This window comes from Haliotis rufescens, unplaced genomic scaffold (genome assembly GCF_023055435.1).
Source record: "Haliotis rufescens isolate VD_foot unplaced genomic scaffold, xgHalRufe1.0.p SCAF_20, whole genome shotgun sequence".
Lineage (NCBI taxonomy): Eukaryota > Metazoa > Mollusca > Gastropoda > Lepetellida > Haliotidae > Haliotis > Haliotis rufescens.
This window is the reverse complement of record NW_025963891.1, coordinates 10,271,181-10,296,885: the sequence shown is the minus strand read 5'-3', so window position 1 is coordinate 10,296,885 and position 25,705 is coordinate 10,271,181. Positions and strand designations below refer to the sequence as shown.

Sequence of the window (25,705 nt, the reverse complement as noted above, 5' to 3'; positions counted from 1 at the left end):
AATTTTCATAATTTACAAATCAAGTGGGTTTTTTTATATGAAGCAGAAACAGTATATTCTAACTGGATTCAAATTTGACATTATAAGAAATATCTTTAAAGAGCTATAAGTGTGTTCATAAACCTGCAGGTGCAATGTACATCATGTTACTGCCCAGTACTTCAAATGGTGCACGTGGTCTTCTGGTGACATTCATGTAGATGCGAGAAGTTCAGTTAAAACAAACTGTATAGGAATAGTTTCATATTCGTTTTCCTTTCATGTATATACCATAGTCACCCCTATTTCTTCTCACTTTGATGGTAGGGTTTGGGGTAAAACGAACCATCTTGTCGTCAGTTTGATGTCGAATGGTTTATAAATAACTCTTTTCATCAACATAAATCTTCCAAATGAACATATTGAAGGGCGCCGTGGCATTAAAATCCATTGTATTCTGAAGGAAGCTTGGCAGTTTGTTTACTGTAAACCAGAGGTAACCATTAGTGTCGAAAGCAAAGCTGTCAACCCATTGCATGTTCAAGTCATCCTTTGCCACCACAGTCTGTGTTGTCAGGGTAACGTCGTCAACAGATGCTGCCATGGCCATGTCCTTGGTGAAGTCCCAATTAAAGACAGCATTCAAACCCAACGCTCCGTAAAACAAACTTTTATTTCCAGATATCATGCCTCCCGTCTGGGAAACTTTGCTTCCAAGGTCTTTCACAGATCTGCTGATGTCGCCATTTTCTTGTGCAAGCACTGATGTGGGAACACGGTAAAGTTTCATTGATGCCAAGGAACAATAGTAAAGATACCGTGTGTCGGGAGAAAGAGCAATGCCATCTATCGGAATATCTGTCTTAAACTGCGTGTGGTCAAAGTCGATCATACTCGGTGGACCACTCTCGGCTGCCATGCTCTTGTGTGCAAATGCATACGATTTGTCCTTTAGGAAATCATAAACAACTAGTCTGGCTGTTCCTGCATCCGTGATGTAAGCATAAGCAGGTTTTCCTGAAATTTTATGAACCACGATGTCATTCAGGAACGTCAGCATCTTTGGCACGACGACTTCAGGAAAATGATGAACTCGAATAACCTTGTCCGTGTTTATATCGTAGATAACTAGCTTAGGGGGACATATGAACTGCCCCGGGTCGGCGATTGAGTGTAAGCCAGTGTCAATAATCCACATCCATCCAGTTGAAGGATCAATCTCAAGACTCTGAGAGTACTGGATAGCTGAGCAGTCACCCACTGTCTGCATGGACCAACTGGGGAAGGGTCTAAGGATTGCCTCCCCATCCTTCTCCACTACTACATTGAGAGTAGACGGAACTCCTTTCCTCCATCGAGGAACCGTCACGTACACACTTTCATTGTAAATCTTAATGCCTGAGATTAGATTATTTGTGATGATGAAACTTCCATTTTTGATGAATTCCTGTTTGACTGAAGTGTTTGGCCATTCATAGTCTACAGCATGCCACTTATACACAATGGCGGAATCCACCAACCTGTTTCCAAGAAGTGCGATCAGGAGGATTTTTAATGCACACATGCTCACGGTCATATGCTGGACTGTCTTGGTTGGTCACACTCGCAGACTGGGTTGGTGCCATCTGCTGTGAGCCCATATCTTATCTATTAGCTGCTGATTGTTATTCTGAAATAAACTATACACAAAGAAATAAGTTAAGCACCACTGGAAATATTAACACTGAACTATCCCTAATCGCAACAACAGTAAATTTCGTGATGAATAAGTTAAGAATAGTGTTCCGTGGAACAGTCTAATGGCAATTATGACGTCACGTCGCAGCACGACATGCACGTGCAGGATGCCACCCATGCATTTTTCAAAACGCAGTATCTGAACATCGCAATTGTGAGAACTTACTGTCTTGCATTGTTGAAGCATTCTGTGAACATGGCACGAAGAAGGTTATCAGAGGTGCACAGGTGGCGTATGGCATGACAGGCATGACCTTCAAAAGCATAGGACGTCAACTAGGGTATCATTACACCGTAATAAGCAGACTGGTCTGGTACGAAACACGGGCAAACCAATGCGGTACAGGATCTCCCACGATCAAAAATACGTCAAATGAGGGTTTACCCGCGATTGATTATTTGTGTCAAGAATGTCATCTTTGGACAGAAAATTACATTTTTCATCATCCATGTGATGTGGAATTGTGTTCCTGAGTCTGCACCTCCATACTTATTGTGGTTAACGTTTTTGCACAAATACAGTTTTTGTTAGAATTATGATTAAAATCTTAAAACAGGATAAACTTTTTATGTTTTCTTATTGTCAGGAGTGTCTTCTTCCAAACCACATTAATTTTTCCCAGGTCATGTTAACAGGGTTTCAACATCAACGCTTGTACGACTGACCCATTATTGTAAAACATACATGTGGTGCTTAACATTTTTCGTTGTGTATATTTTCAGTACCATTTTCGAAATGTTGTTTTATCCCCAGGGGTATGAGACTAACACTGTGTGGTGTTGATTGCCTCAAATTTAGAATTCTAAAAACATCACGATAAAAGTATCTATGAACTCATCATACAAAAAGACAGGGGTGGATGTTTGCTTGGATCAAATTAATCACAAACACACGAAGCCTCAATTATAACTCGATCGTGGGTTCGAATCCCAGAATTGCCCTGATTACGATTCTCTGTTTGTCAGAACGATATTCGTATTCGTTGGTTCCACCGAAGTGATAAACCTCTACGACCTGCATCACTTCGTGAATTCCTCCCACCCTAAGCTGACACACCGTAAAGTAACTTAACTACTGTTCAAAGTGGTCTCATACCAAATTCAATCTCTATAAAGAAAGGGAAAATAAACTCAGAGATACTGAAGAGATTGTCACCCTCGTCTTCCATTTGCCTATTTTCAGCTACAAACGTTCAGGGAAAGCCTATTGCTGTACTATATATTACACGTATAATCTAAAGCACCCAAATTGAACTGCATAAATAATTATAGAAAAGAGTCCCTTGGGGCTACTTTTATTGCAGTGATGTCTGTATTGATACATAGTACATGCAAAAGTATTCAATACAAAGTTTCAATTGGTTCCAAGGTACCCATTGTCGTCCAAATATAGTTTCCATATGAACATGTTAGGATTGGAGAAGTTCATCGTTTGAGCAAAGAAGCTTCCAAGATTATTCGCTGTGAACCAGAGTGAACCTTCATTGTCGAAACCAAAGGTGTCGACCCATTTCATCCGCTGGTCATCATGAGCAACCATAACCTGAGAGGTCAAAGTTATGTCATCCGGTCCCCCCGCCATGTTCTGATCCTTCATGAAATTCCATTGGTACACACCGTTTGAACTAAGCGCACTATAATACATGAACTTCTTCCCAAATGCCATACCATCAGACTGAGATTGTTTAACACCGACTTTGTGAACAGATTGCTGGAACGAGCCTTTAGGGTCAGAGAGAACGGTTGTGGGTATTCGGTACAAGCTCGTACCTGCTAAAGCTGAGTAATACACGTACCTGAAGTCAGATGACATGGCAATACCGTCTACAGGAACTGTCTGTGGGTAGGACTTGTTGTCGATATGAACAATAGAAGTTGGTGGAGATTCTGCTGACATACTGCTGTCAGCAAAACTGAACGATTTGTCAGACCGGAAGTCGTAGGTCACTATACGTGCTTGTCTAGCATCACTGATGTACGCAAGGGCAGCTTGACCAGCCACTCGTTGGAGGACGATGTCGTTCAGGAAGGAGGACCTAGCTGCAACATGATCAGGGAAGTAATGGGTGCGGACTACACGTCTACGGTTGATGTCGTAGATGATAAGTTTAGGAGGGCAGATCGTCTCTCCGGCATCAGCAATTCTTCCAATTCCAGTGTCAATGATCCACATCCATCCCGTCAAGGGGTCTATCTCCATGCTCTGGGAGTACTGGATGGCGGTGCAGTCACCTACAGTCTGCATGGACCAGCTGGGGAAGGGTCTGAGGATGTGTTTCCCGTGTTTCTCAGTGACGACATTCAGAGTAGAAGCCACACCTTTCTTCCATCTAGGAACTGTGACGTACACGCTACCGTTGTACACCTTCACGCCGGCGATGAGGTTATTTTCGAGCACAAAACTGCCATTCTTGATAAACTCCTGTTTCACACGGTCACTCGGCCAGTCATACTCTAATGATGTCCATTGGTACACCAGTGATGAATGACCAACTCTTTGACCAAAGGTGTTTACAAGGCACAGACCAAGGATTATCAAGCTGAACATTGTGTATGTATGTAACACAGGATCACACAATGTCTTGCGTCTATGAAATCCTTATCAGCCCGTGTTGAAGGTCAGTGGATCCCGAGAATCGTGTTGTTTTGTCATGTTTCCAGTTTATTATATCGCTTTTTCCCATTCATTGTTATAGCTCCGTTTTGGAGTGAGTGAGTTTGGTTTAACATTATTCCAGTTATATCACGGCGTGAAAGTTAAAATAAGAGCTAAGACCGAAGTGATGCAGCTTTCAGACGCTTAAACCACGACGCTGAACCCCACCAGCCTAGAATCCTAATCGGGGCAAACCAGGATTTTAACCATTTATCATGGGTTTCTGGCGTGTCCAGGGATGCACCTCTGCACAGCGAATTGCGGCGTCTCAGACGACTGGACCACCCTGTACTCCAGCTCCGTCCAGGAAGAGATTGAATATGGTTTTACGCCGCTTTTAGCAATATTCCAGCAATATCACGGCAGAGGACACCGAAATGTGCTTCACACAATGTACCCATGTGGGGAATTGAAACTGGGTCTGAGGTGGGACGAGGCAACGCTTTAACCACCAACCCCCGTCCAGGAAGTGATGTCGCCAGCTCAACCGTATCAGCAGCTTTCCACAGAACTTCTCCCGCAGATGCGTTTCAAATCAACCAATCAAAATGAGTTAGTGGGTTTGGTTTAACACGGCTTTGAACAGTATTTCAGATATAACGCGGTGTGTCAGCGTGATGTGTGAGGAAAGCCAGATGTGATGCAGGTCTCAGACATTTACTACTTCGGTGAAACAAACGAGCACCGATATCGCGCTGACACACTTAAAACCATAATCAGAGAGATAACAATAATGGTTCGTCTTTTGAAATCCGATAGGAATTCCTATCTCACAATGTCTTTCGAAAAGTTGCATCTTCTTGTGATTTGTAAAGTACTTGTAATACATTATTCACCGTTTTGCAAGGAAATTGTTCATCTGGGACAGGAAGCCCCGTGTATCCAACAGATTTTGCGTCCATAATTTTAAATGAACACTGACATTTTGATTATAGCTTAAACAGTCCTTTCGTGAGAAGTGAGAACATTGGCAGGTATGCAGCAGAGCTCACATTTCTAAATGGAGAACACGGTAATGTTCAACACTCTACCTGTGTCTCACATCACAATGTAAATGTCAGCAGAAAGTAAAAAAAAAATTCCTATATGACAAGAAATATATACTGATAGCGGAGTCATTTGCCGCGGTATTAAATGTCCTGGTTTTAGCTTGAACTATCTATTCTAACGTTTTTTGTCGATTCAAGGGTATGATTTCAAACGTCGAAGGCCTTTCCTGACGTCATTTGAATGTTATTCATATAGGTACAAGACGTTATTGTATTTATTTTTAAAATAATTTGAAGAAAGAAATTGTGGTTGACTTAAAACAACTTGAAATAATTATTTTGTAAGAGTTTCATTGTAATTTGGCCTTTGCATATTGTCAAGGAAAATAAATAATACTCATTAAAAAAGTCAGTGTCAGTGAGTATGGTTTTACGCGGCTCTTACCAATATTCCAGTAATATCACGGCGGGGGACACCAGAAATGGGCTTCACACATTGTACCCATGTCGGGAATCGAACCCGGGTCTTCGGCGTGACGAGCGAACGCTCTAACCACTAGGCTACCCCACCACCCCCATTAAAAAAGTCATTAATATACGTTTAATATACGGATATATGGCAACATTCTCTCCCTTCAAGCAGCCACATATAAATGTCTTCACATGCATTATGAAGAAAAGAACACATATGTAATCAAAACAGTTTATTCTAACTTTTGATGTTGTCTTAACAGAAAAATGTATGAAACATAATTTTTAACAAATATATCAATTTCATCATTACAATCTAAATCCGAACTATTTGGTCAACCTTGATGTATATCAAGTTCTATCGATGGTGAACAAGAACACAGTTAAATCTATAACATCTCCAGAGAGTAACACATCCCATCATTCATCAGTTGAACATAGACTGGACATTAACCACTGTGAGAGATGGGATTTTGAAACAATTGCATTACATTCATTTTACAGATCATCTTCAAATGTACAAAACTTAACTTTCAACTGTTTGATGTGGGAAACATCAACACTTCCTACATGCTCTTTTCAAAGGATCAAACACAATATTTTATCAACAGATTGTTTTCTTTAACTCCCTTCAACACATCCTTAAGAATCAAAAACTGAAATCCATAGCATTATGAACATGTTACATGAAAGTTGGTTGGTTGGTTGGTTTGTTGTTATATGCCGCACTCAGGACTATTCCAGCTATATGACGGTGGTCTGTAAATAATAGAGTCTGGACCAGACAATCCAGTGATTGACGTCATGAGCGTCGATCAACGCAATTGGGATATGATGACATGCTTCAACCAAGTCAGCGAGCCTGACCACCCAATCCGGTTAGTCATGAAGGTGGTAAGTGAGGATCGCCACTGCTCTGTCTAGTATTTCAGTTATATCACTGCATAACAGCTTAGTGTAGAGCGAGTTTGTTTTACCCCCCTTTTAGCAATATTCCAGTAATATTGCCGTGGCGAGTCCACAAATGAAATTCACACATTGTACCCATGTGGGGAATGAACCACAGCCTATGGGATGATGAGTGAACACTGCAACCGGAAGTGATGAAGCTCTTGGATGTTTAGCACTGCAGTGAAACCTATGAGAAGAAATATGATGCTGACAAACCACGGAGCATAAAGGCTCAGAATCGGTGAACTCATCCTGTGGCGGCAAAGAGATGTAACTAAGCACAACAAAGTCTGGTAAATTAGAGGGTAGAGAATTGAGGCAAAATTTAAGAAATAAAAGGCGTTTGTTGTGTTCAAAGGTTGATCAAACAAACAAATTTTGATGAAGATAGATTTTTTGTTATCACAGTATGTTTTTCTGAGGTTTTCTGTTTAAAATATGTGCAATATGTCAGATGTGGCCTGGAAACGTGCAATGAACAAGCAATATAAGACTAGTTACACTGGAAGTGATGCTGTTGCTGCTGCTGATGATGATGATGATGATGATGAGTTGAGCGAGTGAGAGAGTATGGTTTAATGCCCTTTTAGCTAAATTCAAGCAATATCACACCAAATATGAGGACACCAAATATGAGCTTCCCACATTGTACCCACGTGGGGAATAAAACACAACATGACAACTTTACGTTTTAACCACTAGGCTACCCAACTGCCCCAATGGGTTATTGAACTAACAGCCAATTCTGTAAGTATTGTGTCAATAGGCCTGGGATTACAAGTGGGATTGAGTGCCATGCTAATAACCCAAACTGTCCTGACTACCTCTACTGTGGATAATGAACCAACCTTAGAGAGCATCCATTTAATTCCATGGGGGCTGGGAAGACTTTTTAAATAAATAGTTTGTTCAGAAATATGCTCAAAATGAATAGTTTGTTCAGAAATATGCCCAAAATAAAAAGTTTGTTGGCAGTGGTGAACAAAATGTTTAGTTGGTATTGTGGATAATACCCAAACGTCAGATTGTTTGATTGTGGTCAGTAAATAAAAGGTGTTTTGGATACAGCTGGCAACACCTCCCCCACCCCAACCCAACCCAACCCAACCCCCAACAAATCAAATGGATGCTCAGTTAACTGGAAACAATTATGATCCATTGTTTTTATTAAGAAAAGCATTTTAAGTAATTATGTGGATTTGGTTGGTCAGGAGAAGTTAAACTTTTCAAAAGATGTGCAGAAAGGTCATCTATTTTCACCCCATCTTGTATCAAAGCCGTGGAAAAACTAGCAAACATTGAATGATCAATAGAGAACATCAGTTTAAAGAAAACGTCTTACAATAATCTGAACTAAGATAACAAGTATCTACTGTTAATAAATACTTCATGGGCAATATTGAAAATATTTTCTGAGTTAATGACCTTGACAGTGACCTCTTAAATGTTAATTCTGGAAATTAGACAAACTTAAATCAGATGGCGATACGATTCTAAAATCCATATCATTACAATTTCCGTCCCCATAACAACTGAAATGTTTATTCAGTTTTGTTCTAATCCTACAGCTTCATTAGCTTACTTAACATCAATCTTGTTGCCATGGAAACATGACAAAAAGGCAACTTCAGCCATATCAAAAATCCTTGTACACATAGACACAACTGACTATTGTGACATCACTTCCAAAAGAGTCCTGCCTATCTCTAGCGCACTGATGCAATCTCTCCATATTAATATTTAATGAACATTCCCACACAGAAAGGTTTTGAAATGGCAGTTTTTGCAATTACTAAAGCAGATAAAATTATTCAAATTTATTTGATGAAAAAGTAATGTTTTACAAATTCAGATGAATTGCTGAAATATAACATATAAAAATCAAAAACAAATTTCAACATATCACATGTTGATGAATAAATAAATTCATGTCTGTTTCCCTTAAATGGTAAATATAACAACAAAAACATACATTAGTTGAAGGTTTTTAAATATTTGGCATTAAAAGATAAAACAGCATAAGAACAATTATTTCATGTTTCATGGAAAAATTATCACTGAGTAATAAAAGATCACACAGGAAACCTAATTTAGCAGCCAGAAAATATCCTGGCCTCTTTCTGGGGATGGAAACTTTGACCATGTGGGATAATAATGGTATTGGCATTCAGATCCATATCAGCCTAATAGTTGTGCTGACGAGTGAGTGAGCTGGGCTCAATGCTGCTTTTAACAGTGTTATCGTTACATCTTAACGGTGTGACATCTTAATGAGAAAGAAAAGCCTGAAGTGATGCAGGACTCAGACATTTACCACTTTGGTGAAACCCACTAAGTTTTCAAACCATAAAACATAATCAGGGAGAACCTGGATCTGGAGCTCACAGAAACCTGTTGCCCTGATATCCTAAAAATATGTTAGTACCATGGTCGAAGTTCTACTTCCTGAATTATATCTGTGACTATAGGAATAAAAATGAATCGAATTCGAATAGATATCTGTTTGACTTGTTGTCCAGAGAACACCTGGTATTTTGGTTTTGCCAAGTGATCTTATGTTTAAAGTGTGAAACCCATTCTCTCAACTGTAGATTGAAGCTTTTGAAATCCAAAAAAAAACCTTGAAGCTCAAGGCTTGACATGAAATGCCCTCAACCCCTAAAGGGATCTTGGAAGTTTCTGCAGCTGTTCCCCTGGAATCCCTTATAACAGTATAATAATCACCATCAGTACCCATGCTCTAAACACCAAGCACTTCAAATAAAAGTCTCCACTCTATACCAGTGACAACTCCCCCTCCCCAACCCATCCATCCCATCCCCTTCACTGCAAAGATGCCTTGAGTTTATAAGCCAGTACATGTTTGGAGACTCTAGAGGTCAAGATTTGGACTGTATACCTATCTTGCATATGTCTTAATATAGAATAGATAACAACGTTGTATTCTTAAAAACCAAAGGCTGTTGTTTTAGCTCATCAGGGAGATAAGAAACACACTTCAGAGGTTTGTATGGTTTCGAAATCGTAATAAACCTGTGATTATAGATTAAACCCCCATAAATATCCCCTTGGCCTCAGCTAAACCCTGGCTTCCTACTCTGTTGATTTTTATATCAAACATTAGTAAGACATTTACACTTGAGTTGAAATCAATACAATAATGGTGTTTTTCTCTCTAAATCTTTTTACGATATTCCATGAAACAGAAAAAAATAATTCATTGACATGAATAAATACATAATACATGTGAATCTGACTAGATAACACTTTATACATAATACATCCTTCACCAGAACAATCATAATTCATAACACATACATGACGACATTTAATGAGATCATTTCAAACCCTCAATCGTACAAGATTATTTGAATTCAAATAGTTACAAGTTGACTAGATCTATAAATTCATTTCGTAACAAATATTAACAAGTGTGATATACCAATGTTACCATGGCAACTAGGTATTAATATTTAACAAATACAATAACCTTGTACAATGAGGGTAGTTTGTAATATTTGGTACTTGACACAAGTATCAAGAAGATGCAAAGCCATGAACACTGTACAGAGGGGCTTCATCGGAGGGTTACGATCGTGGAGTATAGTCAAAGAGACCATGTCTTCATGGTAAATGTCATTTCAAATGTTTAAAAGCAGGATATAACATCACTTTTACAAACATCGTAATAATTCCTTGCTCATGTTATTTTTGTATACATGGTCTTATGACAAGATAAGGCAAAACAAATTATTATTTTTACTGATATTTCACTGTCAAAATACTTGGTGGCAAAATTAAGAATTAAACATATAGTCAGAGTTGAATATATTTCTTAGTAGATCTTGATTCAAAACAAGATTCTTGAAATTAAAGGTATAACAGAATATGATGTTCTGAATATACCAAAAGAGTTATGTTCATTTTAAGGATTTTGTAATTAATGTTACATTTGATTAATTTGGGTGGAAGTATCTGTAAAAAAACACAGTCAATTTAAAACTTTAATATAAATGTCTGTGTGAACTTAACTGTACCCTCAGTGATAAATTGAAATCAGTTCAAACACAACAATAACAATGGCTTGTTCTAGCTCCTGCACCATTAACTCATTAAAACAGTCAATGACCTTGACCTCAGGAACAAATCTAATACTGTCCAAAGCCTGCACCAAAAGCATAAAGATTCCTGGAATCCAGTTTCATCTGTAAACCCCTTGTGTAGATACGTTAACATCGCTAAGGAACAATCATGACTTTGAGTGCACATTCAATACTTCCAAGGTCTTGTTCACAACACATTCTTCCAATAACTTGTGAATAAATACACCTGTTTCCAGTGTTGACTTCACTATACTTAACCGATGAATCAAGCCATGGCCTGGTTCCAGCCAGTGCTCCGTGAGTGAGTGAGTGAGTGAGTATGGTTTTACACCGCTTTTAGCTATATTCCAGCAATATTACGGCGGGGGACACCAGAAATGGGCTTCAAACAGACCCTGGTCTTCGGCGTGACGAGCGAACGCTTTAACCACTAGGCTACCCAAACGCCCCTCCAGCCAGTGCTCCGACCAATGAGTGTTTAGATGACATTGCACAAACAACAATACTTCTCGTGCAACATGCGCCTACACACTGTTTCAATACCAGACAATGAGAGTGAGTTGGGTTTAACGCCGCTTTTAACAGTATTCCAGTTATATCACGGTGTGTCAGCTTAATGTAGGAGGAAAGCCAGAAGTGATGCAGGTCTCAGACGTTTACCACTTTAGTGAAACCCACGAGCACGGGCATGGTGCTGACAAACCTAGAAACATAATTGGGGACAACCGGGATTCGAACCCACAAACATAGGTTTCTGGCGTGCCCAAGGGACGCAACTCTGCACAGAGAATCGCGGGGGCCTTAGACGACTAGGCCACCCGTGCCCCCCCCCCCCCCGACAATGAGAAGTCCATGCACATGCTTCATTTGACTTCCATGAATTATAAACAGACTCATTTCATTAACAGATTTAAAACAGACACACCTTACGTCTTCACCAGAGCGCAGACATTTGTTTTAACATGAAGATGTGAATGAGTTAGGTTTAACACCTATTTGAACAGTATTCCAGTTACATCACGGCATGTCAGCTAATTGTGGGAGGAAAGCCCAAAGTGATGCAGGTCTCAGATGCTTACCACTTTAGTGAGACCTATGAGTACGGATATGGTACTGACAAACCTAGAAACTTAATCGGGGCGAACTGGGATTCGATTCCAATATCACAGTTTGTGGTATGCTCAAGGGATGCAACTCTCCACAGTGAATTGCAGTGCTTTAGATTGCTGGGCCCCCATGCACCCAATATGGTTGAAGGAAGAATGTAGTGTATACAAACACAGGAAGTATTGACAATGCAATGAGTATGAACACATAAGGAGTGTTTCCTGCCCCATAAGATCCTTTTCCTTAGACACGACTTGTGGAAAAAACTGACAAGATCCTCAACATGTACAGGTGTATCTCGAGATGTGTTCTATGGTCAGGATGCATCGCTCAACACCCTTACAACCACCTGCAAAATAGTAGCTATGTGCTGCTTGTGTAGTAACGAGTATTGGTTAGAGCAACAAGTATTGGTTACAGCAACACGTATTGGTTACAGCAACACGTATTGGTTACAGCAACACGTATTGGTTACAGCAACACCTATTGGTTACAGCAACAAGTATTGGTTACAGCAACATGTATTGTTTACAGGAACAAGTATTGGTTACAGCAACAAGTATTGGTTACAGTAACAGGTATTGGTTACAGTAACAGGTATCAGTTGCAGCAACACGTACTGGTTATAGCAACACAAATTGGTTATAGCAACAGAAATTGGTTACAGCAACACGTATTGGTTACAGCAACATGTATCGGTTACAGCAACACGTATTGGTTACAGCAACACGTATTTGTTACAGCAACATGTATCGGTTACAGCAACACGTATTGGTTACAGCAACATGTATCGGTTACAGCAACATGTATCGGTTACAGCAACACGTATTGGTTACAGCAACATGTATCGGTTACAGCAACATGTATCGGTTACAGCAACACGTATTGGTTACAGCAACATGTATCAAATACAGCAACATGTATCGGTTACAGCAACACGTATTGGTTACAGCAACATGTATCGGTTATAGCAACACGTATTAATTATAGCAACATGTTTTATGAAGGTCAATGCAAAATCCACATGATGCACTGGTCTGCAGCACATAGCAACAATGATGCAGGCAGCTTACAAACTTTAAAACACAAATGAGTAAAAAATCATTGATTGACACAATATTGCCATTTCATTTACAGCACATTTGAGCATCGGTATATATGCTATCACATATCAAAGCAAGTGTTCAATGTACAAACAGGAAAATAAAATAATATCACTGGATGTAAGACACATTATATAAGGAAACAAAAAAGAAAAATATAATGTTCAATAATTAAAATGATCAGGGTAAAAAAATGGAAAACTATCTTCCTTAAAATGACACACTTTTATGTTACAGCTTTCCGGTGGAGATAATCTGCTCTGCAGCCTAATTAATACAAAGCCAATATTTGTGACCTCACTGGCTGAAATTCACTGAAAAACTTTCAGGGAAGATTCAGACATTCGTTGGTCTTTGACTGTTTCTATTTGAGACCTAAAAACCATCTAGTTCAAAGGAGGTCGTTTGATAAAATCAGTCACAACAACAAAAATTAACCCATGAGAATGCATGTCATATACAAACAGATCTCAATCTTGGGCATAATTAATTCATTAGTAAAGTATCTCATCTCAAACCATGTTACAAAGTGGACATTCACATTTCAGAGAATCATATGTACAACAATACAAATACATGTCATATAATTAAAAAATGATAGAACTTACGTGATCTTTGGCAATAGTAATACACAAGTCTTGGATCTCAGGCACATCTAGTCATAACATGATAGAACTGATGTGACCTTTGGCAATAGTAATACACAAGTCTTGGATCTCAGGCACATCTAGTCATAGCATGATAGAACTGATGTGACCTTTGGCAATAGTAATACACAAGTCTTGGATCTCAGGCACATCTAGTCATAACATGATAGAACTGATGTGACCTTTGGCAATAGTAATACACAAGTCTTTGATCTCAGGCACATCTAGTCATAACATGATAGAACTGATGTGACCTTTGGCAATAGTAATACGCAAGTCTTGGATCTCAGGCACATCTAGTCATAACATGATAGAACTGATGTGACCTTTGGCAATAGTAATACACAAGTCTTTGATCTCAGGCACATCTAGTCATAACATGATAGAACTGATGTGATCTTTGGCAATAGTAATAAGCAAGTCTTGGATCTCATCCTCTTTACAGTAACCTCATCTCTGATTTGCCACCTGTAAGTGATTTTGAATTTCACTTGTTGCTACAGAGCTATGAGCTGACCCATAGTGTTGGAATGCCCATAGCTCTGTGTAGCAACAAGACAATATCAAAATCTATTATAGGGAACAGCATAGAGATATGATTCCTGCAGCTATTTACACATGAGCAAACAACTACACAGGATAAATTTAATGTCTGCCTTGTAACAAACGACAATTCTCACTTGACTAGCATTATTTTACACATTACAAAAATAGACCACCTGGACGTGCCAATTTCAATTTCATAAGACATTGCCAGAGTACAAAGTTGTTGATTTTTTAAAGATTTAAAAAAATATGTTGATCATCTGCATCACAAGATACATGCTCCATGGGTATACTTGAAACTAAGCGCAACGTATCGTACCTCAAAATAGGAACTCAGTCTGTGCTAGAAACGTTTGCATCAACTCGTCCTGAATTTTTGGAGTGGACGTTGCTGCATACAAGGGTAGTAATAAGCTAAGATAACAAGACTAACATAAACTTTACTGGACTAGTGGCTCAAGTCACAGATTGTTAACTTATCTTACTACTGAGCAACACTTGTAAATTTGAATGCAGAATGTACAAAAACACAGTTGACTTAAAAAAAATTTTTTGTACAGACTGAATATTCCATTAATAATTGTATTGATATTCTCTATCGCAGCTTTACACTGAAACACTAGATATTCTGTTGTTTATCTAAGTAAGGATTGTCAGGATGGCTCGTGGTTGCAGTCGAGTCACATGATGATTGATCATTTCAGGCGTGGTGCAGATCGATCGTTGGTTAGTGTTTTACGCAAAGCCACATTCGCAAACATAGGATTCCTGTTGCGTCTGGAACGAAAGCACAGACCCTCTTTAACACATGTTCCATAGAGAATAGACTCTTTAACACCTGTTCCATGGAGCAGAGACCCTCTTTAACACCTGTTCCATGGAGTATAGACCCTCTTTAATACCTGTTCCATGGAGTATAGACCCTCTTTAATACCTGTTCCATGGAGTATAGACCCTCTTTAATACCTGTTCCATGGAGTATAGACCCTCTTTAATGCCTGTTCCATTGATCACAGACCCCTTTTAACGCCTGTTCTATGGAGTTTACACCCTCTTTAACACACTCCATGGAGCACAAACCCTCTTCAATACCTGTTCCATGGAGCACAAACTCTCTTTAACACTGGTTCCATGGAGCACAAACCCTCTTTAACACTGGTTCCATGGAGCACAGACCCCCTTTAACGCCTGTTCTATGGAGTGTACACCCTCTTTAACACTGGTTCCATGGAGCACAGACCCCCTTTAACGCCTGTTCTATGGAGTGTACACCCTCTTTAACACTGGTTCCATGGAGCACAAACCCTCTTTAACACTGGTTCCATGGAGCACAGACCCCCTTTAACGCCTGTTCTATGGAGTGTACACCCTCTTTAACACCTGACCCATGGAACACAAATCCTCGTTTACACCTGTTCCATGTGAAAACCCCTCTACACTTGTGCATACTTACGGGTCTTCCTCTTCGACATTGTAGTCAGTCGGTGGTGGAGGTGGTGGGAACCCAGGGGAGGTGTTCCCGGACCAATGTTGTTGCTGGCTTGTGAGCGGTGGCGGAGGTGGGGGAGGAGCCTGTGGAGCTTGCGGAGCCTGTGCCATCTGCTGATGGAGCCCTGTCTGGTAGTGGTGGTCATGCTGACGGGGCAGTGTGTGGACTTCACCCTGACTGGTCAGAATCTGAGACAGAGGGGTGCCTTGAATTGAAACAGGGTGCACGGAAGAGGAAGAGGAAGAAGAAGAGAGAGGATTCATAGGAGGAAGAGGGGGAGGGGGAGGAGGAGGGGAGGAAGGATTTGTAGAATGAGAGTTAGAAAGATAAGATGCAGGCAAGGCTGGGCTTTGAGACCTGCCTTCCATCATGCCAGGGTTATGGGCTGGACTCTGAGATCGAACTTCTCTCATGCTAGAGTTTCGGGACAACGGTCTGAGGACATGCTTGGGTGTGTGGGGCATGCCATGGCCATCATATGGTGGCTGTGGTGCTGGCTGTGTCGGGGCTGGGGGGTGAGGGTGACAATTAGGAACAGAATCATGCAATGGTCTCCCCGTAGGAGGGTGGATCTCCAGGGAGGGAACTCCATGCTGCTTGAAGGCAAAAGGAACAACTGGTTACAGTCATGATAATAAGTATCAGGGTTTGTGATAGCAATGAAGATATCTTGTGAATGAGTTAACAGTTGGAGGAGGTTGTTAAATTCATTAGCCAGTTAGTCCGTATATGAGATGAGATATTGCTGAAATATGTTCTTGCACTCATTATCAATATCTTTTAACAAGAAAAATAAAGAGCTTTTTTTCACATCTGTAAAAGACATATTCAAATAAATACTTGTTCTCTTGAAAAATAAGTAAATATTAGTCACAAGTATTAACAGAAGGGCACAGCGGCATAATCCACATGCAAAGATGCAGCTCTAACCTCCAGAAGCATACAGACTGGTAAACACATACATGAATACTGAACCAACTACAAACAACAGCACCGTATAACAACAAACAGCACCTCATACAACAAACAGCCCCTCATAACAACAAACAGCACCTCGTACAACAAACAGCACCTCGTACCACAAACAGCACCTCATAACAACAAACAGCACCTCATACAACAACAAAAAAGATGTTAAGGGCAAGTATTCAGTATCTATCACACACACCAGCTCTGCCAATGGTTAGCCCAGACACTCAAACAACCTACATTCACAAAAACCACCCAACTTTATGTAACCATAGCAACAAGAATTACAAATACAAAGATGAGACACAATAATTTGTTGATCCCCTGGCACTTGTATCAAGATTGTAATTAATAGGTCTTGACTGCATGCATAAAATCTGTAAGAATTTTCTTGACCTTTGGGTTTTTTTTGGTTGTAAAAAATATCACATAGAGTTAAAACATGATTCTATTTCATGCATCATGATGTTCAGGAAGATTTTCAAACAAGAGTTATCACACAGCTGAAACACCACATGTCAAACACACTGTCCACACAAACATAGGCTGAAGCGAAACTTTGGAACGAACAGAAACCAGTAACAAAACAACTTGGATTACAGCATTCCTAACATCTGTGTGCCAGTCGTACTTTAGGCAGTTTTGTATAGTCAGGCATGTTGAATAAGCATTCCTGGCAGGTAAAGTATGGGTTTCTCGTCAATTGTTGAGGATGTCTGCTTGTATCGTCTGGTGAAAAAGGTTCCCTTAAAATTTTGTCAGTCTATATTCAATATGAAACTTAGCAGTTGAACACTCAGCATTATACATGTAACATATCAAACTACAGAAGAACTCAATCCCATCATCTTACAAGAGGTTGATCAGCACTAAGTGTATGTGAGGAGTGACACAACTTTAACTACAACGTCACTGCATTCTCAGATTATCGCTTCATAGCATAGGAGGTTAAGAGAAATTACATACATTTCATCCATGTGCAAAAGATGGACACTCACAGAAAATTGATGGTTTTGGAAGAATGTTGAAAATATCAACATGAGTTAACATTTTCAAAAGAGTTAAAAATTTATAATAGCACTTTCATGTGGAACTATGATTGACTTGCCTTTCTGTATCATGCTACATGTTCCTACATGTGTGCATAAGACACGGTGGTTAGTAAGTGCACCTGTAATCTCAGTAAAATCAAATCTTAGTTCTGGCTTCCGCTAAACAAAGATCTGAGGACATTCCATTACTGGTCACGCCAGACCGACCTTGCGCGAACTTTGACCGGCCAATGGAATGACCAATAAGAAGGGAGCTTTCTCGTGCTTTACGGCACTAATTTCAAATTGGCGACTACAATTGGCGACTAAATTTCTACAAGTCCTTATGGTACCTCAACTATTGGGAAGTTTAGCAAGGACTACAGGACTAGTGCTTATCTCAACGCTGCATTTGCATATTTCAGTCATTTCATACACACAGCTACCTGAAGTAGCCACAGTAATACTACAGCTACGTCACATCAGTCTGTATGGGATCAACCATTTGATATTCTCAGGGAAGGCTGGGACTTAGGAAAACACATAACTTCAGCAAGAAAAAATTATGGTTAGGAAAAATATATTGTACGGTTTCTCCATCCAGAGACAAAATTTGTATGTTGTGAAGAAGTGGCCAAAAAATATCCTGCGACTGTCTCTAACAAAATGTCCGAGACTTCCCCCTCCTCTACACACACCCCTACCCCAGAATATCAAATGGTTGCTCCCTAAGTCTCGACTACTGGTCCACCCAAACTGCCCACAGGAACCACAACAGAAAGGCAACACAAAGACAACGACCATGCAGGACGGAGCACCACCACAAACTGCATGCAGTACCTTGGGGTCATAGTAGGGGTCAGGCAGGGTCTGGTACAGCTCCTGGGAACCCATGTCAACCTGGGGTGAAGGTCGAGGAAGGGTATGAAAGCCAGAGCTAGCTCGAGCAGAGGACGTGTCGGACCCTATCCCCCCATAGGACAGCATGTGAGGGGCAAAGTCACCACTGGTTGTGTGGTACAGGTGACTCGACCATGGTGACATAGACGAGGTGGTGGGCATAGAGGGCTGGAATGCAAGGTCGGGAGGTCAAGGTCAAAGTGGCATAGCACAGGTTCATCAACTGACCATGGGGAAATAGTGTTCAAATGTTTCTTCCACATGTGTTCCATAATTTCATTTAGAAATACAAAAAAACAGAGTGTACATTCGACTAGTTTGTTTCCCAAAAGAATCACAGTTTTGACAGCCTTTTCAGTTCACATTTTTGGTGGAAATTTAACAAACATGATAGCAAACTGCCAAACACGGAAAACTTTCACCATGCACCAAAATTTACTTTACACGACCACAATACAGTTAACACACTAATGGCTATATAATGTTTCATTTCATATCAATATGGGATCCTATATGTTATGCATCGAATCATGATCTATCGATGGATCAGAGAATCATGGCACACCATCCTAAAACTAGATGGAGTATATATTTTGTCTGAACCTAACAAGGGAGTGCTGCAACTTCCCCTGTCGTACGCCACCACAAACAACCTGTGCTTGCCCCTTGCTACACCTTGCTACATTCACAATCAGGGCACGAATGTCGTTCACATACAACCTAAATGTTAGGAGGCCAACAATGTCATGGAAGTCAAAGGGAACATGTCAGAAGACGAATGTCAAGAATGAAGGGGAGGGGAGGAATATAACTGCAACAATTTTGAACACAATGTTAAACCCCCAGCCAGGTTTTTGTATGAACTAACAAAGGGGCATAACTCTTGTCGAGTGAGTGAGTGAGTATGGTTTTACGCCGCTTTTAGCAATATTCCAGCAATATCACGGCGGGGGACACCCGAAATGGGCTTCACACATTGTACCCATGTCGGGAATCGAACCCAGGTCTTCGGCGTGATGAGCAAATGCTTTAACCACTAGGATACCAGACGGCCCAACTCTTGTCGAAGCTCAACAGTAAATGCTCTTTATAATGCATGTGTTTGTGGGTTCTTTTAAACTTCAATTAGCATTATACCAGCTACATCACAGAGGCCTGTAAACCACGAAAACCAGTTGTTGATAGCATGAGCAAGGGCAGATCCAGCATTTTTACAAGGGGGGGACCCCGTGGACCCCTTCTCTGGATCCGCCTGTGATGAGCAACAATTCAAGGCGTCGGGTTACAATAAGCCAGGTTTACAGACTGTGAATATCCTATATACATCAGTCATGGGGCAATGGGAATGTATTCTGACCCAGATTCACACAGGGTATATTTAAAATCTTGTTCACAAGTAATTGCAATATAACATTCTATACAAAAACTAGTTTGGTTCGAGTTTCTTTTCCTTATTCTAAACCAGTAATATTGCATCTATATGAGGGTGTTCGTTAACTAATCAAGTCTGGACCAGACAATCCAGTGTTTGACATCCTGAGCATCGATCCCGTTACTTGCCTCTTTCAACAAGCATGAGTTGCTGAAGACCAATTCTAACCCAGACCATCAGGTTTTTGTTTCTTTCAACCAACATAGAAGAGAAATTGAAAGCATATTCCTACATCACTGAAGATTGTACAGCTAATTCACTGTATGTCTAGCCACCTACAGCCACTGACCTGGGATGTCGGTGTGATGTGCCGGACCATGGAGCTCTCGTACAGAGACCGCGGGCGCCGGCTCCGACCAGGCATGTCCACTTCGTAGCTGATGCTGATGTCGGAGATTTGTGACCGGGAGTCCAGCAGGTCTCCGATACTCTTTGCTCGGTGTAGGCTAAAGGGAGACAATCAATGACTTTGTTTGTCAGGAACTGTCTTACAGATCAAAAAGGTCGTGAACAATGAATAACCTGTTTTTCATCATCATCAACATGATCAGCGTTCCCATTTACCAGTAACTAACAGTTTTTTAGGCTTGGATTGGTAATTCTTGTGACTGCCAGTCCCTGTGGACCAGCAAATAAGGTATCTTGTACATCTTCGTTGTTGAACAAAACATCATCGATTGTCAAAGAAGTATTTTTTTCGACCGAGGTCAGCTTGTCTGTTTTCATCAGGGTTTCAAGTTGTCTATTTTTCATGCAAGGAAATATTATTTCGCTTTGCCTCAAGGTTAAATATCTTAGTCTTGAATTAAAGTGAAATATTCAGAAAAAAGGGAAAATAGTGATTGAACTTTGTGCGATTTTTATAGTTGCCAGTCCAATGGGGCTGACAGTTCTGAAAGCCAGCGGGAATACTGATGATGTTTGTAATCTAAAACATCCATGAATATAAAGACAACAAACCAGCGCGATTCTTTTAACAAAATCTGAGTCTTACATCAGTTCTAAAAATGCAAAGATTATCTGATTTATGCGAGGAGTCATATTTCTTTATAAAAACAACTATGCTCTTAAACTGGAATCTGTTTTCTGCCATCTGAGAAAGACTAACATGATGACCTGGTCATTTGGGAAGTAAGCTTCTGATGCAAAAGTTTTTAAATGGCCTTATGGATCGAAAACTTATAATACAGCTAAAGAATGTTTTCATAGGATGTGGATTGAGTAACTGAGTGAGTGGTTTTAGGCCGCTTTTAGCAATATTCCAGCTATATCATGACAGGGGAAAACGGAAATGGGCTTCACACATTGTTCCCATGTCAGATGTGGATAGAAAAAGTAGAATATCGGAATATATTCTCCAGTTAATACTTAGCCTGCATTACATTATGCACATTGTGGCTTTCGGGTCGAAAGCATCCATGGAAAGAAGACCCAGAGGATTGTATTCCTGATATATATAAAGTTGTTGAACCAGTGGTATCCCAATGACCGCTCCCTGGAGTTACCTCCCTTTACCCCTCTCTGTTGTCATTCTTGTTTCTTTCAATATGCATAATGTATTCAGGCTAAGTAACAAATACTATGAAATAGCAGATGTATATATACTTGTGCGCTCTTAAAAAACATGTATTAATACATAAAGAATATCTGGTATCAGTTACAATAAAAAAGATTAGAGTTTTGCCAGCTCAGTTCAGAGATCTGAAGATTTCTAAAGGCATATTTAAAAAGTCTAATAATATCTGTACTCCTTGTAACTTTAATGATGTAAAAAACAAGTCTGTTATGCATATTTGTAAACTCAATCTTCAACTAAGAAACAAATATATCCCAAAGTACACATTACCCAAATATCAATTCGAAAAAGTAAGTATACAATGATTCAAATGAACCCAATGATTCTGCTTTCATATTTTTTTTAATCACTGGAATGTAATTGTGGTTTTTTTTTAGGATTTCTATCACAGTGTAAATGAAAAATGTATCCAAACCCTACTGCTTATTCCAATATTATTACTTGCCCGTGAAGAGATCACCCGTTTAATAAAGATACAGCTGTATGACACATTGTGTAATACCAAAACGCGTGCTTATGTCATGTATGTACTCTCGGAACACGTTTCACGAACAAATGTTAAAGCTCTCAACATCCCTTGGCTTATTCAACGACATTGCGTGTGGAGTTGATAGATCACTGAGAGGAGCTTATGCACACTCGATGACCCCCAGCAACCTTGTTGTTAGGCTGACGTCACATGGCATTGTTTCGCCGATGGATCTTGCAACAAAATTCCACAAATTACGTCATCGGGTATTGTGACGTTATTGTAAACTTTGAGGTGCAAGGCCCGTTCCACAAGGCCATCGTATTGTAGCGCAACGACAGTCGTCAGTCTAAGTTAAAGGATGTGAGTTGCGATAGTCTTAGCCCTACAATAATTTTGTGAATTGTATTGTGAATTTGTTGTATGGTATTAAATTCCAATGCTTTTGCTCGTCAGATACCAAAACTATTCACTCGTTTCATAAAATTGGTATTACACGGGAGCTCATTTAGTATTCTATATTTCATCAACATGACCCATCAGTATATCCCTAACTTCCATGTCATGCCGACTAGTACCAGCTGGCATCACAGATCACCCTCTAAAGGTGGAGAAAACTACGTCCAGATTGTGTGGACATGAGCAGAGTGTGACCGTCTGACTCACAGTTGAGAGTGGTCCGTGTGGCGACTGCTTCCGACAGCGTCAGTGAAGGAGAGAGGGAACCAACCAAACCTGGGAATAGTAAGTGAAAAGGAATTACCCCTTTATACAGTCGTTCATTTAAATCATGGCATGTCAGCAGAGATGGTTGAACCCCTCTGGTTAAACCCACAATCAGAAGCAGGGTTAGAAATTAGCACTAGCCCGCTAGCCAGGGGCTAGTACAAATTCCTGTGGGCTAGTACAAATTTCTCAATTTTCACATTGTTTTAACATTTAATACAAGGGCATTTTATCTTTACCTGGGCTAGTAAAGTTTTTGTGCTTAGTTCTAACCCTGAGACTCAGGCTATAGCATATCCTGACAACTAGGGGAGAAAACTCTACACAGTCATTAGGTGAGTGAGTTGAACATTGTATTGGCAATAACGTGAAGCTTCCTTTGACAGATTGCCAGCACAAGTTTGATGCAGACAAAATAAATCATTATCAGGATGAAAATGAGATGAGAACAAATTATTAGATCCTGGTACAAGGAAGGGACACAACTCTGCACAGTGAATTGCAGTGCCTTTAGCCATGTTTGGCAACTGGAAATGTGAATATAATCGTTACAGCTGACAACACCAATATCATAGGTATACCATCACATAGCAAGCATACCAATAATAGCCAAATCTACAACCGGAATCCCCAGGGGGTCAAAAGTGTGACAGCAACAGTCTGAGCTACGAGCCACTGAAACGGACAGCTGACAACAGAACTATGACCTACTTTCCAGTGTGAGCATTAAGGCCGTACTGCCATCCGTCGGCCTTCTCCCCAATGAGCGTGAGGACGTCCCCGTCACTGAAGCTAAGCTGTTCCTCCCCTCGGCCGGTGTGGGCGTAGATCGCCTGCACGTTGGATGTGGCAGGGGAACTCTGGGTCATCGATGGGAGGCCACGGGGCAACGTCTTGCCTTGAAACAAAACTGAGAATGATAAGGCTCACATTTCTATGCCCTAATGCAGTCAAGTCCCGTTAATCCTACATAGTTGGTTGCATATGATTATGTCGGAATAACAAGTATGTCGGATAAACAAAATTAAGTAGTATCAATGTTTGTGATCAAAAAATTGGACAACTATACAAACATGACACAAACATGTTGTCGTAAAAAAAATGAAAAATGACATTTTCGTGGAAAAGGTTTTCTAATCATGCAACCTCTGAAGCTTAACACAAAACAACTGTTAGAGACTCTATGTCTGATCCAAAATACTTAAAAACGCATAGTCTGGAATGGAAGTCGCTAGTTTGAAACTGGTGCTGCAAAGTTCAAGAAAGCTGCTTTCTTAGTGGCTAATGTCGACTTCCTGTCAGTTATTTCATTGGTCGGTTATAGTTCGGATGTCCACAGCGGTAGCAAGAACTTGAATCTGATTCTAATGTGATTAATCCTGTTTTGTTTATTTTAAGCACAAATTGTTTGTTTTTAAGCAAGTTTATCTCTGCAGCCGTTGTAATATGCAGTTACCAGCCGATTTGGAACCCACCGATAACATCTGCGTATCAGGGATTGGAACCCTCCGATAACATCTGTTTTTAAGGGATTAGAACCCTGCAATAACTTCTGCTTTTCAGGGATTAAAACCCTCCGATAACATCTGCTTTTCTGGGACTAGAACATTTTGTCAATATCTGCTTTTCTGGGATCAGAACTTTTCCACAATATGTGCGGATCAGTGATTGGAGCTTTTTGATAATATCTGTTTGTCAAGGATTGGAAATTAACAACAAAATGGCTATGGACATGAGGGCTGATCATAAACCAATTCAAAATACAATACATATGGTTTTGAATGATATTTCACAAATATTGATAAAACAAACAAAGACTACAAATTCTCTTTCCACAGCCAAAATACTGCCAGCTCTATAACATAGATGGTGATACAGCGACACTGTGATATGTCTTACATGTACTTGATGTGTCATGCTGCTGCTGATAGTGTTTCAGCTATATCGCAGTGAGCTCGGTGTGGGAGGAGTGAGAGAGTGAGTGAGTTGGGTTTAACGCCGCTTTTAACAGTATTCCAGTTATATCACGGCGTGTCAGCTTAATGTGGGAGGAAAGCCCGAAGTGATGCGGGTCTCAGACGTTTACCACTCGGGTGAAACCCACGAGCATGGGTATGGTGCTGACAAACCCTAGAAACATAATTGGGGAGAACCGGGATTCGAACCCACAATCATGGGTTTCAGGTGTGCCCAAGGGACACAACTCTGCACAGCGAATCGCGGCGCCTTAAACGACTGGGCCACCCGTGCCCCCCGGTGTGGGAGGAAAGCTTAGTGGGACGCAAGGAGTAGGCACTTTAACCTTTAGGCAAACATGTTACTTCAGAAAGGTCCACCTACTCTCTACAGGCATGGCAGCAGGCACAGCATACTCGGACGGCGCCGACTTCTGCCGCATGTACTCAGTGGTGGACGCAGGGCGGTGGTAGGGGCTGCCGTAGTGGCTGTCCCCGGGATACACCATGCCGTTCTGGTGCTTCTGGGAGTTCTCCATCACCTCGCGTCTCTGCTCCTATACAAGGATACAAATTCATGCATTGTTCCAAGTGTCATAAGTTAAGAAAAAAATAGAAAGGGGAGGTTTCCATTTGTCATAGTCGGACAGCTGTGTACCATGTGGGGATTCCAGGTTACAATATGGCATTACCTTGTGCGTGGTGATTTTATGAGCAAAAAAAGAGTGAGTGAGTGAGTTGGGTTTAATGCCGCTTTTAACAGTATTCCAGTTATATCACGGCATGCCAGCTTTATGTGGGAGGAAAGCCCAAAGTGATGCAGGTCTTGGACGTTTACCACTTCCGTGAAACCCACAGCAAATTTCGGT

The 25,705-nt window shown here is 40.5% G+C and overlaps 2 protein-coding genes across 4 annotated transcripts in view; both read right to left on the bottom strand.

Moving 5' to 3' along the window:
* Positions 1-11: 11 nt before the first annotated feature.
* Positions 12-4,335, bottom strand: LOC124133736. The gene is made up of 3 exons (XM_046498249.2): positions 3,074-4,335; positions 1,883-1,904; positions 12-1,578 (listed from the first exon to the last, which is right to left on the bottom strand). The coding sequence occupies exons 1-3, from the start codon at positions 4,262-4,264 to the stop codon at positions 356-358; spliced, it is 2,436 nt and encodes an 811-aa protein (XP_046354205.2). The 5' UTR covers positions 4,265-4,335; the 3' UTR covers positions 12-355.
* Positions 4,336-13,926: 9,591 nt separating this feature from the next.
* Positions 13,927-25,705, bottom strand: part of LOC124131265 (brain-specific angiogenesis inhibitor 1-associated protein 2-like) — a 33,749-nt gene continuing 21,970 nt past the window's right edge. For 2 of the 3 annotated variants that reach the window (XM_046494432.2, XM_046494416.2), the window contains 7 exons: positions 25,222-25,393; positions 23,593-23,779; positions 22,822-22,890; positions 20,400-20,556; positions 18,619-18,846; positions 15,743-15,966; positions 13,927-15,066 (listed from right to left, as the gene is read on the bottom strand). In XM_046494432.2, coding sequence (XP_046350388.1) covers positions 14,985-15,066; positions 15,743-15,966; positions 18,619-18,846; positions 20,400-20,556; positions 22,822-22,890; positions 23,593-23,779; positions 25,222-25,393 — 1,119 coding nt within the window. In that variant the 3' untranslated portion in view covers positions 13,927-14,984. The remainder of the gene's footprint in view (positions 15,067-15,742; positions 15,967-18,618; positions 18,847-20,399; positions 20,557-22,821; positions 22,891-23,592; positions 23,780-25,221; positions 25,394-25,705) is intronic. The other variant, XM_046494443.2, reaches the window with a different exon arrangement.